Below are 13,427 nucleotides of genomic sequence, written 5' to 3' on the forward strand. Positions count from 1 at the left end.
TCGGGCGGCCTGAGGGACGGGGAGGGGCGTCACCTGGGGCAGACTTGTGAGGGAAAATTAGAAGAAATGATAAAATTAGGCAAGGTGGGAGTAGCCGGTGGAGGAAAACCAAGGGAATTCTAAAGCGTGGTGCATGGAGAAGTCGGTAAAGGCTGGGGTGAGCGGTGGGGGACGGCTTGGAGCCTGCCTGCTTGCTGCGGGTTTCTGCTGCCTGCCCGGGGGTATTTGGCTCCGGCGGGGGAGACTGGGCTGAGCAGGCTTGCTGCGATAGCGTCATTGCCGCTAGCGTGCCTGCTTGGGGCTCTCCTTGGCTCCACATGGGCGGTTGGTCTCCGGGAGGTGCTGCTAGTGACTTCGGTATCTGGCTCCCGCCAAGCCCCGAGCCGAAGTCACCTGGGGAGGGTTACTTCCAAAGAGTGGGTAAAGTTCCTTATTTCCTTCAGTTCCCCTTGACTCTTCGTGTCTCCCGTCGTGCTCCTCTGCTTAGCACTCAGGAAGGTGGTGCAGATGCATTGCAGTGCTAGCGGTGGGGGAATCTAAAGACCCCTTGAGACTTCTGCAAGGTACGAGCAGCGTTTTTGGGTGTCACGAGGGCCGTCTCTTAGGCACAGCCAAGCTAGAATGTCAAGTGCCAGCTTCATGTAATACATCTCCCAACGTGACCAAGATACTGCTAACAGTAGTGATGAGATACTGCTAGTAGCAAACTAGTTTTGTTGTATTATATTCCTAAATATTGTGAAGCTCTCTATTAAGCTTATTATTCCCTACCAGGTAACACAAGAGTTGTTTGGGGTTTTTTTGTTTAATACTATGTAAGAAAGCACACAAAAGGTATTTCTTACAGCACTTGCTTACCACAAGCTAAGACAAGTGGGAGGGGAGAAAACCATCACATACTACTTTGGATGATCTGTTAATATATTTTGAAACATTTTGCACATGTATCTTGTTTGAATGGTGTATGTTGCATCACAGTATTTGGTTTTCTTCTAGTGGGGCTGTCCTGAATACTTGGTGCAATGGCTATGCAGGTGCAGTTCGAAGCAAATGCAGATACATCAGCAGAGGAAGAGAGCTTTGGACCGCAGCTCATATCTAGGTTAGAGGTAGGTAAGGAGTTAGGTCTAAGGTAACTTTTCAAGAAATCTGTTAGTCTTTTTCCTTAAACACAACTTATATCTGAAAATTGCGTTGCTGAATTCTTACTTGCATTTTGTCAAAAAACAAAAACAAAACAAAAAACCCAACATGTTAAATCACGTTTTATGTTATGTTGCCTTGCTGCGTACCCTTTCCTAACATGCATTAGTTACCTCCAGCATCTATTAAACCAAACGGAGAATGATATCTTCTGCCTGTTGTATGCCATCTATATAGTTAATAGCTTATGCAAACATTACACTGGTAAAAGGATTTTATTTTTTGTGGTTCTTTGTGTGTAAGTGAATAGGGAGGTAACATTCAGTATGCTGACTTGTAATAACAGAGTTTGATCTAAATCTGCTGAAGACAGTTGAAGGTATTCAGTGGAAATTAGATTAAGGTATTTGTGTCTTAGTGTGTCCTTTTTCCTCCCCTCCCTTTCAGCAATGTGGTATAAATGCAAATGATGTGAAGAAATTAGAAGAAGCTGGATTTCACACAGTTGAGGCAGTTGCTTATGCACCAAAGAAGGAGCTACTAAATATTAAAGGCATCAGTGAAGCCAAAGCTGACAAAATCTTGGTAAGGATGTTACGGAAAAGCTTTAACCCAAGATATTCAAGAAGTTTTATTTCTACTGGCTTAGTGTTCTGGTGATTTTGGAAGGTCTCCATTAATGATATGCCAAGAAGGGCAGTAAAGATGATTAGAGGTATGAGGTAACTTTTGATGAGAAGAGACAAAAACCACTAGGATCAGCTTCAAGAAATGAAGAGGGAGGGACTATTAGAAAGGTCTATAAAAATTGTGTAAAGTATGGAGAATATGCCTGAGTGACTATTATTTCTAGCTCCATATTTCTCATGATAAGAAGGCTTATGATAAGCCTAAAGCAAAGAAAGTAGTTTTTCATACAGGTTGTAATTAAGTTATGGAAGTCCTTGTCCCAAGACACGGTGGACATCTGTAGCATAAATTGGTTTAAAAAGGGGCTAAGTGGAATGTTTGTGGGGTAATCTTCAGATCAAGAAGCTCGCTAACTGAACCCAGAGGAAATATTAGATAGAAGGTCAGTCCCTTGTTCTCTTCTTTGTTAAACTCTTCCCCTAAGCATCCACTGTTGGCAGTTGTCAAGGCAGAGGATACTGCATTATAACGACTGGACTGACCCAGTACAGTGGTTCTTCTGTTATGTTGTTCTTAAGCATGCTAATTTTCTACCTTGGGTAGATATTCACCATGAGACCTGGGGTTTACTTCTGGGCACTGAGAGTGAAGCCTGAGTTGTAATCTCACAGCATCTTCTAGTTCAGAATGTGGAGTTTCTGCCAAACTAGTTCTCATTTATCGAAATCTGACCTAGCACAATGTTTAACTCCAATACTTTTCTTACTTTGCATATTTATCCACTATTAGCAAGACAGCATTCCTAATAGGGTGTATGTCTATCCTAAGTATTTCAAGTTTCACAGGGACAAAAACTGAACTAAAAGGGTGGGGGATGGGGGGGAGGGGAAGATTTCCATAAAATACACAAAATAGGTGTTGAAGCTTTTTCTTTGAGCAGAAGTTCAGCTCTCTTTCAGAGGTACCAACTAATATATGGTCCATAAAATAGAATGTAAGCATCAAATTACATAGGTGCTTCTCCATTTCACAAAATAGAAAATTACAGTATTAATTACTAGAGGGTGTAAATGAATGGGATGAACTCTCCTTGCACTGCTTAGTTTGGTTTTTTTTAGGCTGAAGCAGCTAAACTGGTTCCGATGGGTTTCACCACAGCAACAGAATTCCACCAGCGAAGGTCAGAGATCATCCAGATCACCACTGGGTCCAAAGAACTTGACAAACTTCTTCAAGGTAATAATTTTATTTCCCTTTATTGGTTAGCCTTAGTTACCTGCTTCCCCCCCCCCCATCATGATCTTTGTATAAAACCACATAAGACACACAAGTTCTGGTTGAAGGAAAAATCTCCTCAGGTACTGCTCTCTTATCACAATTGATTTTCTTTTAAAAGCTGCAGAAATAGGTTTAAAACCTTTTAGTCATGATGCAATACCCAAAGCTGTTCATTTTGGATGTTTCTAGTTTATTCTAGTCTATGATCTATTTCAAGAAAACAAAATCAGGTATATCTTCTCTCCATTCCTACTTGTAATCAAAACAAGTCCTTTCAGCTTTTCAGCATCTTTAGAAATACTTAAACTTCTTATCTGCAACATGAACAAACTTCAGCTTGAAAACCAGTTTTTCCAATTAGGGTTTTGAAACTTTTAACCAAAGTAAGTGTTTAACTGCGTCTCTGTAAATGTAATACTTCATATGTGGTCTTTGATTGAAGTATGTGACCTTTTTTAAATTATTATTATTATTGTTGTTGTTGTTCTTATTGTTATTGTTATCATCATCATCATTATTATTATTTTCCCTTCAGGAGGAATAGAAACAGGGTCCATAACAGAGTTATTTGGGGAATTTCGTACTGGAAAAACACAATTGTGTCATACCCTGGCAGTAACCTGTCAAGTGAGTAGTCCACTTTATTAAAATCAAGTATTCGGACAACACAGCCTTTGGATATTTGCTAATTTGTGCACTTTTCTCAACCAATACAAATGTGATACATGTAAACAGCTGCAAAGAACGTGAGTATTTGCAGCACCCTTGGTTGTACTTGCAGCTTTCTAGGATCTTTTGTATCATTCTTAATCTGCCTGCTAGGGTTACTTTAGCAGCAATTAAATTTGTGATGTTTTTTGCCTGTGTTTAACATGTTCTGTAGCTTTGTTTTTTCTCCTCAGTATTCTGACAACAAAATTTAACACATTAGCCTTGTGTAATTTTAGGTCTTAAATGCAGAGAAGCATTTGATCTCTCTTCAGGTGCTCTAGACTGCAGAGAACCTTTCTTATCACCGAGAGTGTTGAAAAAGAAGAAACTGCGCTGGGTTCAATGAGTTTCTTTGACTAGCTGCCTTTTTTTTTTATTTGCTAACGAATCCTAAGCTTTCTTCACTTTACTTTTGTAAAAGCCTTCAGCTGGCTCTTGTGATCCAGCAGTGGATCAGTTTGGAATAACCTTTTTTCTAATCTTAGTTTAAACAAATAATAGTGTTTATTACTTTATAGAGGTTGCTATTTCATAAAATATTAGAGGCTTTGGGCTTAATTTGATCACTTAGTTAACACCATTATGCACCTAAAGTTACCAGCTCAAAGCATAGCACCTGTCCTTTTATGTAGATATCAGAGATGGGAACCACGAATCTTTCTTCTCACTTCTCCCAGACAAATGTGCCTTTAATCATAATAGCTTGGTATGTTATTTATTGTATGATATCAGTTGAGGGTGTAAGGCAGTAACTGGATTATTTGTTGATACTTTATTTCATGTTCGTTCATTTGCTTTTCCTTTAGCTTCCCATTGACCGAGGTGGTGGTGAAGGAAAAGCTATGTATATTGATACAGAAGGGACCTTCCGTCCAGAACGTCTTCTTGCTGTGGCTGAAAGGTCTGTACTTAGGGCTAGAAGTAAACTAGCATTAGTTGAAGAAAGGAATACGTTTACTCATGGGACAACTTAGTTAATAAGGTTCACTGTGTAAATCAGCCTGTCTCCTTAAATTCACGGGGCTGTTGCAGTAAGACCTGTCCCTAAAAAAACCAACCAAATGAAAACCTTTCTGTTTTCTAGTTGTCTGCCTACCTACATGCATGTCAGACCACTTCATTAGCTGTATTTTATAAACAAAGTTTCTAGTTTTACTTAGATATGACAGCAGCTAACATCGTTGTCCCCTGGAATGTGTCTTCACTTCCTACTAGTGTCTCTTTCAAATTCAGTTTTACTGTTAGTGAAATACATTCAAAGATTTTTCTTAAATTCTGCCAATAGCATTACCTTGAAACAAAGATTCTTTTGCAAAAAGGTTATTGGAACACCAGCTGGCTAATTTTTGTTAGGAAATATGAGAGCAACCCACTGTCCGGTTGAAAAGCTGTTTTCTCATCTCCTGCCTCTATCTCAGAATGTTCTGATGTGTCTTTTATACTAACTGGAAAGTAAAAGTTAATTACCCAAATAAAAATACTGCTGTCTACACAGAGATTCTGGTTAGACTTAAAAGCCTGAAGTACTGGTTTTGTACATTAGAAAAAGGAGCTACTTCTGGTCTTGTGATTTCTTTAGACTTTCTCAAAATTAAAACTGCTTCTATGGGGTTTAATTCTCTGTGATTGTTGTTTCAATTAAATATTAAGATATTTTATGCAGTTTCAGTGAACTTGGGTTGAAGTATTTATTTATCTTGCAGTGCTTATCAATTGCTGAAATTGCGTCAGCTTGAACAGAAAAGTAGCCCAATGCTTTGGGAAGGGCTGTGAAGCATGTCATAACTGACTGAAGTAGGAGAGGAATTTTAAGGATGCAGAATGCAATAATTCAGATTGGAATTTGGGCCTAAGCTTCAGATTAACAATTTCAGTTAGATGGTAGATTTAAAAAATATTTCCACCTAGATACTGATTAGAATGTTCATGTCAGTAAGCTGTGCACTTTCTTTGGGAAGTAATAAGGTGTTTCTAAGCTGCAAGCCAAAATCATGCAGCAAGGCTGGGCTGATTTGAATACAGAGGCTCAGATGTTCTGCAAAGGTAAAATCAATTGGCCAGTTTTCTACTACACTTTTGCTAGTCTGATTTAGGTTCATAGTTTTTCAGGCTGTGTATGTGGGGGTTTTTTAATAGTATTTTAAAAACTTTTGTACAAATATCCTAGCTTAAAAAGCAACTGTCTTCCTTTTTTTTTTTACCGTGCATTTAGAGAAGCAAGACTTAATTGCCAAGTGACTGTGTTTCCTTCAAGCAGCCTTTGAGTATACTTCAAGGCCTGGCCTATCATTATAGATGTTTTCTCTAAAGTTTCTTTGTTTTTACCCTTCATCATTCCTCAGTGTATTTTTTTTTTTTCACAAAATGATTTTTTTTTTGCCAAGACTCCATGTGACCTCTTAGGCAAAGCTGCCTTCCTTATGCCATAGGCTGATTTCACAGTATGCCTGCTTTGTAGTATCATGCTGCATAGCTAACAGTCTCTATGGGGCAGAAACTTAATTTTTAATTTGGTTTAATGAGGCTTGATTCTGTGCCACTGCAGGCGGTCCTCCCATTCCTTTTGCCCCACAGTGTTGGCATGAGTGGCTGTTAGGCTGTAGGCTGAAGCAGAGCAGTTGCTAATGTGGTTCAAAGCAGGGCAGCATAAATTGCTGGTGCTGGAGCAAAGGAGGGGGCAAGAATGAGCAGCTGGAAGCAGAGAGAATGAAATGGTAGGACTGCTGCTTCTTAGTAGCACCACAGATTTATGAGGTAAGGCCAGTATTTATGGGCCTTTCCATGACAGTAGGTAGAAAAATCAAGTAAGATTTAATACCAAACCAATATGACATGCTAGCCCACAAGAGATGCTTCATTTTCTTTATAGAGGGAGATGATCTAATTGTCATACCATCCTAAATGAATGAAGTAAGGTCAAGTTATTAAAAAATAGTAAGCTGAAGGTTTGGATCAATACTGGATTTGGATGGTTTGTTACTGAAAGCCAAAAGAAAAATCTTTGGAAGACATTTTGCACAGGTCTTGGAGGTTAATTTGACAGATGTTCACTTTGGAAACATCTGGTATTAGTATTCCTCTCCCCTCTTTCTGCTGCTACTCTCTCCCCACAGCTATTGTGTAATTGTTCCTCTGCAGGAAGTAGTTTCCCTCACTTTTTTGCTACTGGAAGGGAATCCTAATCATCTGGGGACAGTACCAACTAAATCCTGTTAACTCTCATTGAAGACAATTGACACTGCTGGCTTTTCCTGCAGCGAGTAGAGGATGACTCCTATATTCCCTGTCACCAGTGGGTATTTGGCAACATTGCCATTTTGGGCACTGATGAGAAAGTGAAATGATGTTTACAGCAGTCATAAGTACGTCCATAAGAGGGTATCTGTTCGTGGCTGTATACACAGAGTACTTCTTCCAGTCAGTTCCATCCCATCAGCGCTCAGTCTTTTTCTTCAGCTCAGCTAAGATGGAGGCTAACCATCTTTCAACTAATTTCTTTCTGTAGGCTACTGATTTGCAAAATATTTGACTAGCACCCTTGACTTTAATCTTGAATATATAATATTTCAGTGTGGTCTTGCTTCAAAATGCTAGTCAGGATTGGCTCTTATTCACTTTCAAACATAAGGTGCCAGTTGCCTAGTAAGGTTGGATTATTGGATTTGTTAATAGCTATCATGCAGGTAACAAATTTAATTGGTAACTGTGATTCTAAAAGTATACTGTTCAAAGCTATGCTTAGCCTAGAAGTTGAATTAGGGAGGGAGATGTTAGGTGTCCAGCTGGGAAAAGCAGAATACTGAAGTCATAAAGATACTTACCTTAATTCACATTCTTAATTTGATGTATTTTAGTGTGACTTGGATCTTTCATACTGTTCGCTGATGAAAGTCAAATTCAGCCATACTAGTGTCATTAGAGTGTAAAACTGTATTGTTAGAAGTTGTGGTCCTTTGCCAGAGAGCCCTCTTTGACCTGGCTCTTCAGGCACAATCTGAAAAATAGTTCTGTGACAACAGAAAAGTTTTGCACTCTTCTCTCAGGACATCTTACCAGCTGAACGTGCACTTATGTCCATTGATGCATGCTTCTGCATTCAGTGTACCACTGATGTACGCACTCCATTTAATTTGCTTTACGTAGACGTTTTAAGTATGCCTCTCCAAAGTGCCTGTACACTCATGCATGCAGAATGGGGAACAAATGGGAGGAGTTAAACATCTGTGTGCAGTTTCAGGCCTAAAAACTCGTTATGATGGCAGAGAAGCGGTGACCATGAGGTGGTGGAGCTCAGGATCCTGAGACAGGTGCAAGGCATTAAGTGGGATCGCAATAGTAGACTCAGGAGAGTGGACTTTTACCTCTTCAGGGATCTGCTTGGAAGAATCCCATGGGACACGCTCTTTGAATGAAGAGGGATGTAGGAGGGCTGGCTGATCGTCAAGGATCAACTCCTCCAAGTTCAAGAACAGTCCATCCTGTTGAACAGGCAATCAAGCAAAGGCAGTCAGGGGCCACTATTGATGAACAAGGAGCTCCTGTTAAATGTAAAAAGGAGGCATACAAGAGGTGGAAGCAGGGACAGGGGACCTGGGAGGAATATAGAGGCACTGTCCAAGCATGCAGAAATTGGGTTGGGAAGGCCAAGTCTGACTGGAGTTGAATGTGGTGAGGTATGCAAAATGTAGCAAGTAAGGGTTCTAGTGTTCAGTGTGGCCAAATATTAGAACAGGTTGGCCAGAGAGGTGGTGGAGACTCCATCCTTGAAGATGTTCAAAACCTGACTGGACGCGGTCCTGAGCAACCTGCTGCAGCTGATCCTGCTTTGAGCAGGGAGGGGAATGATCCACAGAGATCCCTTTCAACTTGAAAGAGTCTGTAATTCTGTGAAGTATGCTGTAGTGTGAAATGAAAAATGAGAACAAATTATGTATGTGTTCTCTCATTGGAAAAAATATTACTACATTTCAGATCCAAGGAGGATAACCAACTGGTTTGCCAAATTCTAAGGGATTTCTCAAAGTGCCATAAAAATAATTTAAATGCAAGATATTGATTTTAACTATTATTATTATTATTGTAGTAAACCACTGACAGAGATATTGCAGGTGGGAGGCTGTTTATCACTGCTTTTTATTACCAATATACTGCTTTCAGAATATTCTGTTCCAGAATGGTAGTTCTGCTTGCCTGTCGTTTTATTTTGAGGAAAATGTCTGGTGTTCTACTTTACTATTGTTCCTAAACAGGAAAATAGGTTTTAAAAATGGTTTCTAATCATTCTATTCTCTTTTCATCCCCAAGTTGTGTTGCATTTTTTTTCTGTCTGTTTTTATCTCTAAGACTCTCCCAGGAATGTGAATTTTTATTCTCGTCTTTAGGTAAACCTGCTAGATAACTCCTATTGATGAAGTTGTCACTTAAAGGTTTTTATTTTTCTTTTTAACGGATTTCTCCAGATATGGCTTGTCTGGCAGTGATGTCCTAGATAATGTGGCATACGCTCGAGGTTTTAACACAGATCATCAGACCCAGCTCCTGTATCAGGCATCTGCTATGATGGCTGAATCACGGTAATAAGACTGATTTAGATGGAATGATTTTTGTGCTGACACGTAATCATGTTATAAAGCTACCTGTAGATGATGAACAACTGCAAAAGAAGTATAGATTACATAATTGTGAAACGTCAAAGTAATTGTTTACTTCAAAAGTTAACTTTTTTGCAGTATACTTGCTTTCTTCAGTGCTTAGCTCCATTAGATCAGGTTTTGTTACTCTCACATTGGATTATGCTTTGGCATATCCAGATAATAAGTTTGATGTATCAGCAATCAGTTAATACCTCTTGCTGTTGAAATGTTGGGTGACAGTGACTGACTTGAACTGTGACAACTGATGTTACTTTACAAAGAACAAGTGCCAGCCTGAGGAACAATTTTAAAGATCAGTTTATAATTGTTTTCAGAAACAGAGTGTTGATGTAGAGTGTGCCAAGCACTGAACCTGTGTAGACAGCTTTAGCTTGAAACTTAAGATTTATGGGCCCCTTTAGAGGGAAGGAGGTGGTGGTATGATGTGTATAGGAACCTGTCCACAGAATATTTGTGGTGTCGAAAGGTTAAATTCTGGGCTAGTTTGTAAGAGTACAGTAAGTCTAAGTTTTTAATCATGCAGCCACTTTCTTTGGGTTTACTGGGTTTTATCATATATTTAGTAATCTGAACATTACAGATCAAGTCAGTGTTGTTAACAATTCTGCTAACTGACAGGTTGAGAGGAGCTTACATCCACATCTGTATGCAGCCTTAGAATTTGCTGGGTGCTGTCAAGCACCCATGGAGGCATTATTCATGCCTGGAAATGTTGATGAGAACCTTGTAATTCTCCAGATACGCGCTGCTGATAGTGGACAGTGCCACAGCCCTTTATCGGACAGATTACTCAGGAAGAGGTGAGCTGTCAGCTAGACAGATGCATCTGGCCAGATTTCTGCGTATGCTTCTTCGACTTGCAGATGAGGTAAACTATGAACTTTGCTTTAGTCTCTAAAGGACTGGTGATCAGTTTTCTTTCTCTTGTAAAGCTTAGCCGTGTTGTACAAATGGCTTTCTGCCTGCTCAGTGTCTGCTTCCATTTTGTTTTGAGATGCATGATAAAGTGGCTATGGACAGCAGAGAGGGCAGCAGAAGTGCATGCATGTCTCTCTTCTTTATTTCTCTGCTCTCTTTTTTTTCCCTGCTTTTCTCTGCTCTCTTTTTTTTCCCTGCTTTTCTCTGCTCTCTTTTTTTTTTCTTGCTTTTCTCTGCTCTCTTTTTTTTTTTCTGCTCACATTGTGGAAAATAAATGATTTTGATTTATTGCTTTTCTCCTTACAGTTTGGTGTGGCAGTTGTGATCACTAACCAAGTGGTAGCACAAGTAGATGGAGCAGCCATGTTTGCTGCAGATCCCAAAAAACCTATAGGAGGAAATATCATAGCACATGCTTCCACCACAAGGTGAGAGAATAGATTATCGTGCCATTAGATTTGTTTTGGAAGATTTTGTGAAACTAGCTAAGTACCTTTAAATTTTGGGTTTCTACATAGTCTGTCAATGGCAAGTCCAGCCTGTTTCTCACAAATGAGTGCCATTCTGAGCACTCATTAATCTGCAGTAAAATCAACACAACATTTTCAGAAGTTCTTATAGCTCTACAGTGTTCTGTACTCATGTACTAACATAATGTTTTAGTGATTATGATAATGATTTACTAAAAGTAGGCTACATGTCCTTACCTGTGTTTTTTCCTTCTCCCTATTAGACTGTATCTGCGAAAAGGCCGAGGTGAAACCAGAATATGTAAAATTTATGACTCTCCTTGCCTTCCTGAGGCTGAAGCAATGTTTGCTATTAATGCTGATGGAGTGGGAGATGCTAAAGACTGAAGGCTCCATTTCATTTCCCATGTAATCCAAGACAGGTGTCCATAAAACGCTCCTTTCTTTGTGGCACCTTACAGATGCTTTCCCAACACAGCTGCTGTTCAAATGCTGGCAGAGCAATCTGTTGTATTTCAGCATAGAAGTCCATCAGGTGAATACACTTTGAGACACATCTGGAGGTGTTGCTTGGAAGAGATCTCCCATTCTGGGCTTTAGTCACATGTTAGATTAACGTGGTTTCTTGAGAACATTTTCAGAGGACCATAGCCTTTGTATTTTCCTCACGTCTGTTGCTCCAGCTGGATTCTACCAGTGGACATAGCACAGTAAAATCTAAGAATATGTGGCCGTAGTTCATAACTTGGGTTCACTGGTGGGTTTGTCAAATAAGAACAGTGGTGACTTAAATACTTAATGGATTGCTTTAATTATAAAATAAAGCAGAATGGTATTCCACAACAAGAATTTGAGGATATTGCTAGGATTGATGATCACCATTCATATTCTTTATGTTAACTTTGTTTTGGATGGTGCAACATGCTAGGTTTTGGGAACTGTTAATTTACATTTCAATTACATTTTTTGTATTTCATTAATTCTCTGTGGAAATCTGCTTTTAATAAAAAGGACCATGAAAATATTGATGATGTTACAGGTTTCTGGGCTTCAGCCAGGTGTTAATTCAGACTGAGGCATTTTTTTATCTGCAGGTAGTAAGAAGATGCATAAATCTTCAATGAATCTCAGTCTGGATGTTTTGGGGTTTTTTTTCCTCCTAGTGGTAACAAAATGCATCAACTCCTTGATTTGAGATGTGCAGTGCAACTGTGCTCTAAGTGCCCTGTAGATGTCTTTTAAGAATTTTTGAGTTAAAAAGGTTCTTTTATATTATGCAATATTTTTATATAAGCTATGCTATTGTGAACTACTCTAAACTTGATTAAAGAGAATAATATCATATGGTGGTTGGCAGCAAAAAGTATTTTCCTTGTTCTTTTTCTCTGGCACAATTTTTCTGGGACAAATAATGAAGAATACATACAGTGGGATCCAACTGTCTCTTACAGGCTAGCAGGGATAGGCTACATTTATTCAGGTACATAAATACTTGTGCTATATTGACTACTAAATCTCATGAGATGGAAAGTTGTCTGCTGTCTCATAGCTGAATGCCTTTGTTCTTAAATTCTGCATAGCCACGGAGTATCTGCTGTTTCTATTCGGAAAATGTGCACAAAAGGCCATTGCTGTCACCATTGTCTGCAGCTGAGTTTCAAGAATCAAAACTCATAAAAATGTTAACTGGGGGATTAAATTGGGGTTGAACTCGTTGGTAAGGAACTGAGATGTTCAGTCTTTGTAGTGGCACAGGTTCAGCACTTACTTGTTACTCAGACTTGCCCTACGTGTAGGTGAAGATGGTACAACATACTGTCTATGATTGCTGTTGTCTGACATGATCCTGTTGTTGCCTAAAGTATTGTAGATGTTAATGATGTTGGCTGAAACCTGATGTGGCTGTGGTCTGTAATAGGCTGATGCTTCTGGGAGGGAGGGTGGGGAAATCTGGCAAAGACTTTCAGCTGTATTCAGGAGTGAGACTAGAGTAAAAGGCAATGTTATGCCCTGCCAGAAAAGTCCAGATGTCTGAGAAGTTCTAACCTTTCTGGTCTTGAGAGTCCAGACCTGAAGTTTGGCAGAAGGTTGTCTCTGAAATGAAATGTCTCATGCTGCCCCTGCAGAAAGTTGCTTACAGGTAACCAAGTGGTTTTTGGTTTTTAAGCCCCACTTTGTAAACATATACGTATTGTGTAGTATCATTTAGGTATAAATGACACGTTATGGGACGATGGAATGGTTTGTTTTATTGCTTTTGGCTACAGTAAAAGTCAAAGTCATGTTTCTTTTCTGCTGTTGCTTCTCTTCAGTGTCCTTTGTGGAGAAGGAGTTTTGCGACACCTATATCGTAGTCCTCTGCTGTTTGCATCTCTTTGTATGTTAGTGCTGTGTAATTCAATTTAATAGAACCCTTTTTTTTTCTCCTTTTCAAAGTCTGCTTAGGTCTTTGAACAACTGAAATTATATCTGAAGTCCTCTCTCTTCATGTAATGCTCAGCGTGGAAACCTGTTTTTCTAATAGCCTGCAGTACTTCTCTTTGCTAGCTGAAAGGTTTGTGGCTTTGGGAGAGCAAAGGTGAAGAATCTAGGAAATATTTGTTCTTCTAAGCTGTTATATGGC

At 39.4% G+C, this 13,427-nt stretch overlaps 1 protein-coding gene across 1 annotated transcript; it reads left to right on the forward strand.

Annotated features, from left to right (window-relative positions):
- The first annotated feature begins 83 nt into the window (after nucleotides 1-83).
- RAD51 (RAD51 recombinase) lies at nucleotides 84-11,535 on the forward strand. Its single transcript, XM_010564339.1, has 10 exons — nucleotides 84-157; nucleotides 997-1,109; nucleotides 1,591-1,728; nucleotides 2,892-3,009; nucleotides 3,587-3,678; nucleotides 4,569-4,663; nucleotides 9,222-9,335; nucleotides 10,155-10,284; nucleotides 10,641-10,762; nucleotides 11,068-11,535. The coding sequence occupies exons 2-10, from the start codon at nucleotides 1,023-1,025 to the stop codon at nucleotides 11,189-11,191; spliced, it is 1,020 nt and encodes a 339-aa protein (XP_010562641.1). The 5' UTR covers nucleotides 84-157; nucleotides 997-1,022; the 3' UTR covers nucleotides 11,192-11,535.
- Nucleotides 11,536-13,427: the final 1,892 nt, after the last annotated feature.

The sequence above is a fragment of the Haliaeetus leucocephalus genome, unplaced genomic scaffold, assembly GCF_000737465.1.
Source record: "Haliaeetus leucocephalus isolate CR32 unplaced genomic scaffold, Haliaeetus_leucocephalus-4.0 Scaffold177, whole genome shotgun sequence".
NCBI classification, from domain to species: Eukaryota; Metazoa; Chordata; class Aves; order Accipitriformes; family Accipitridae; genus Haliaeetus; species Haliaeetus leucocephalus.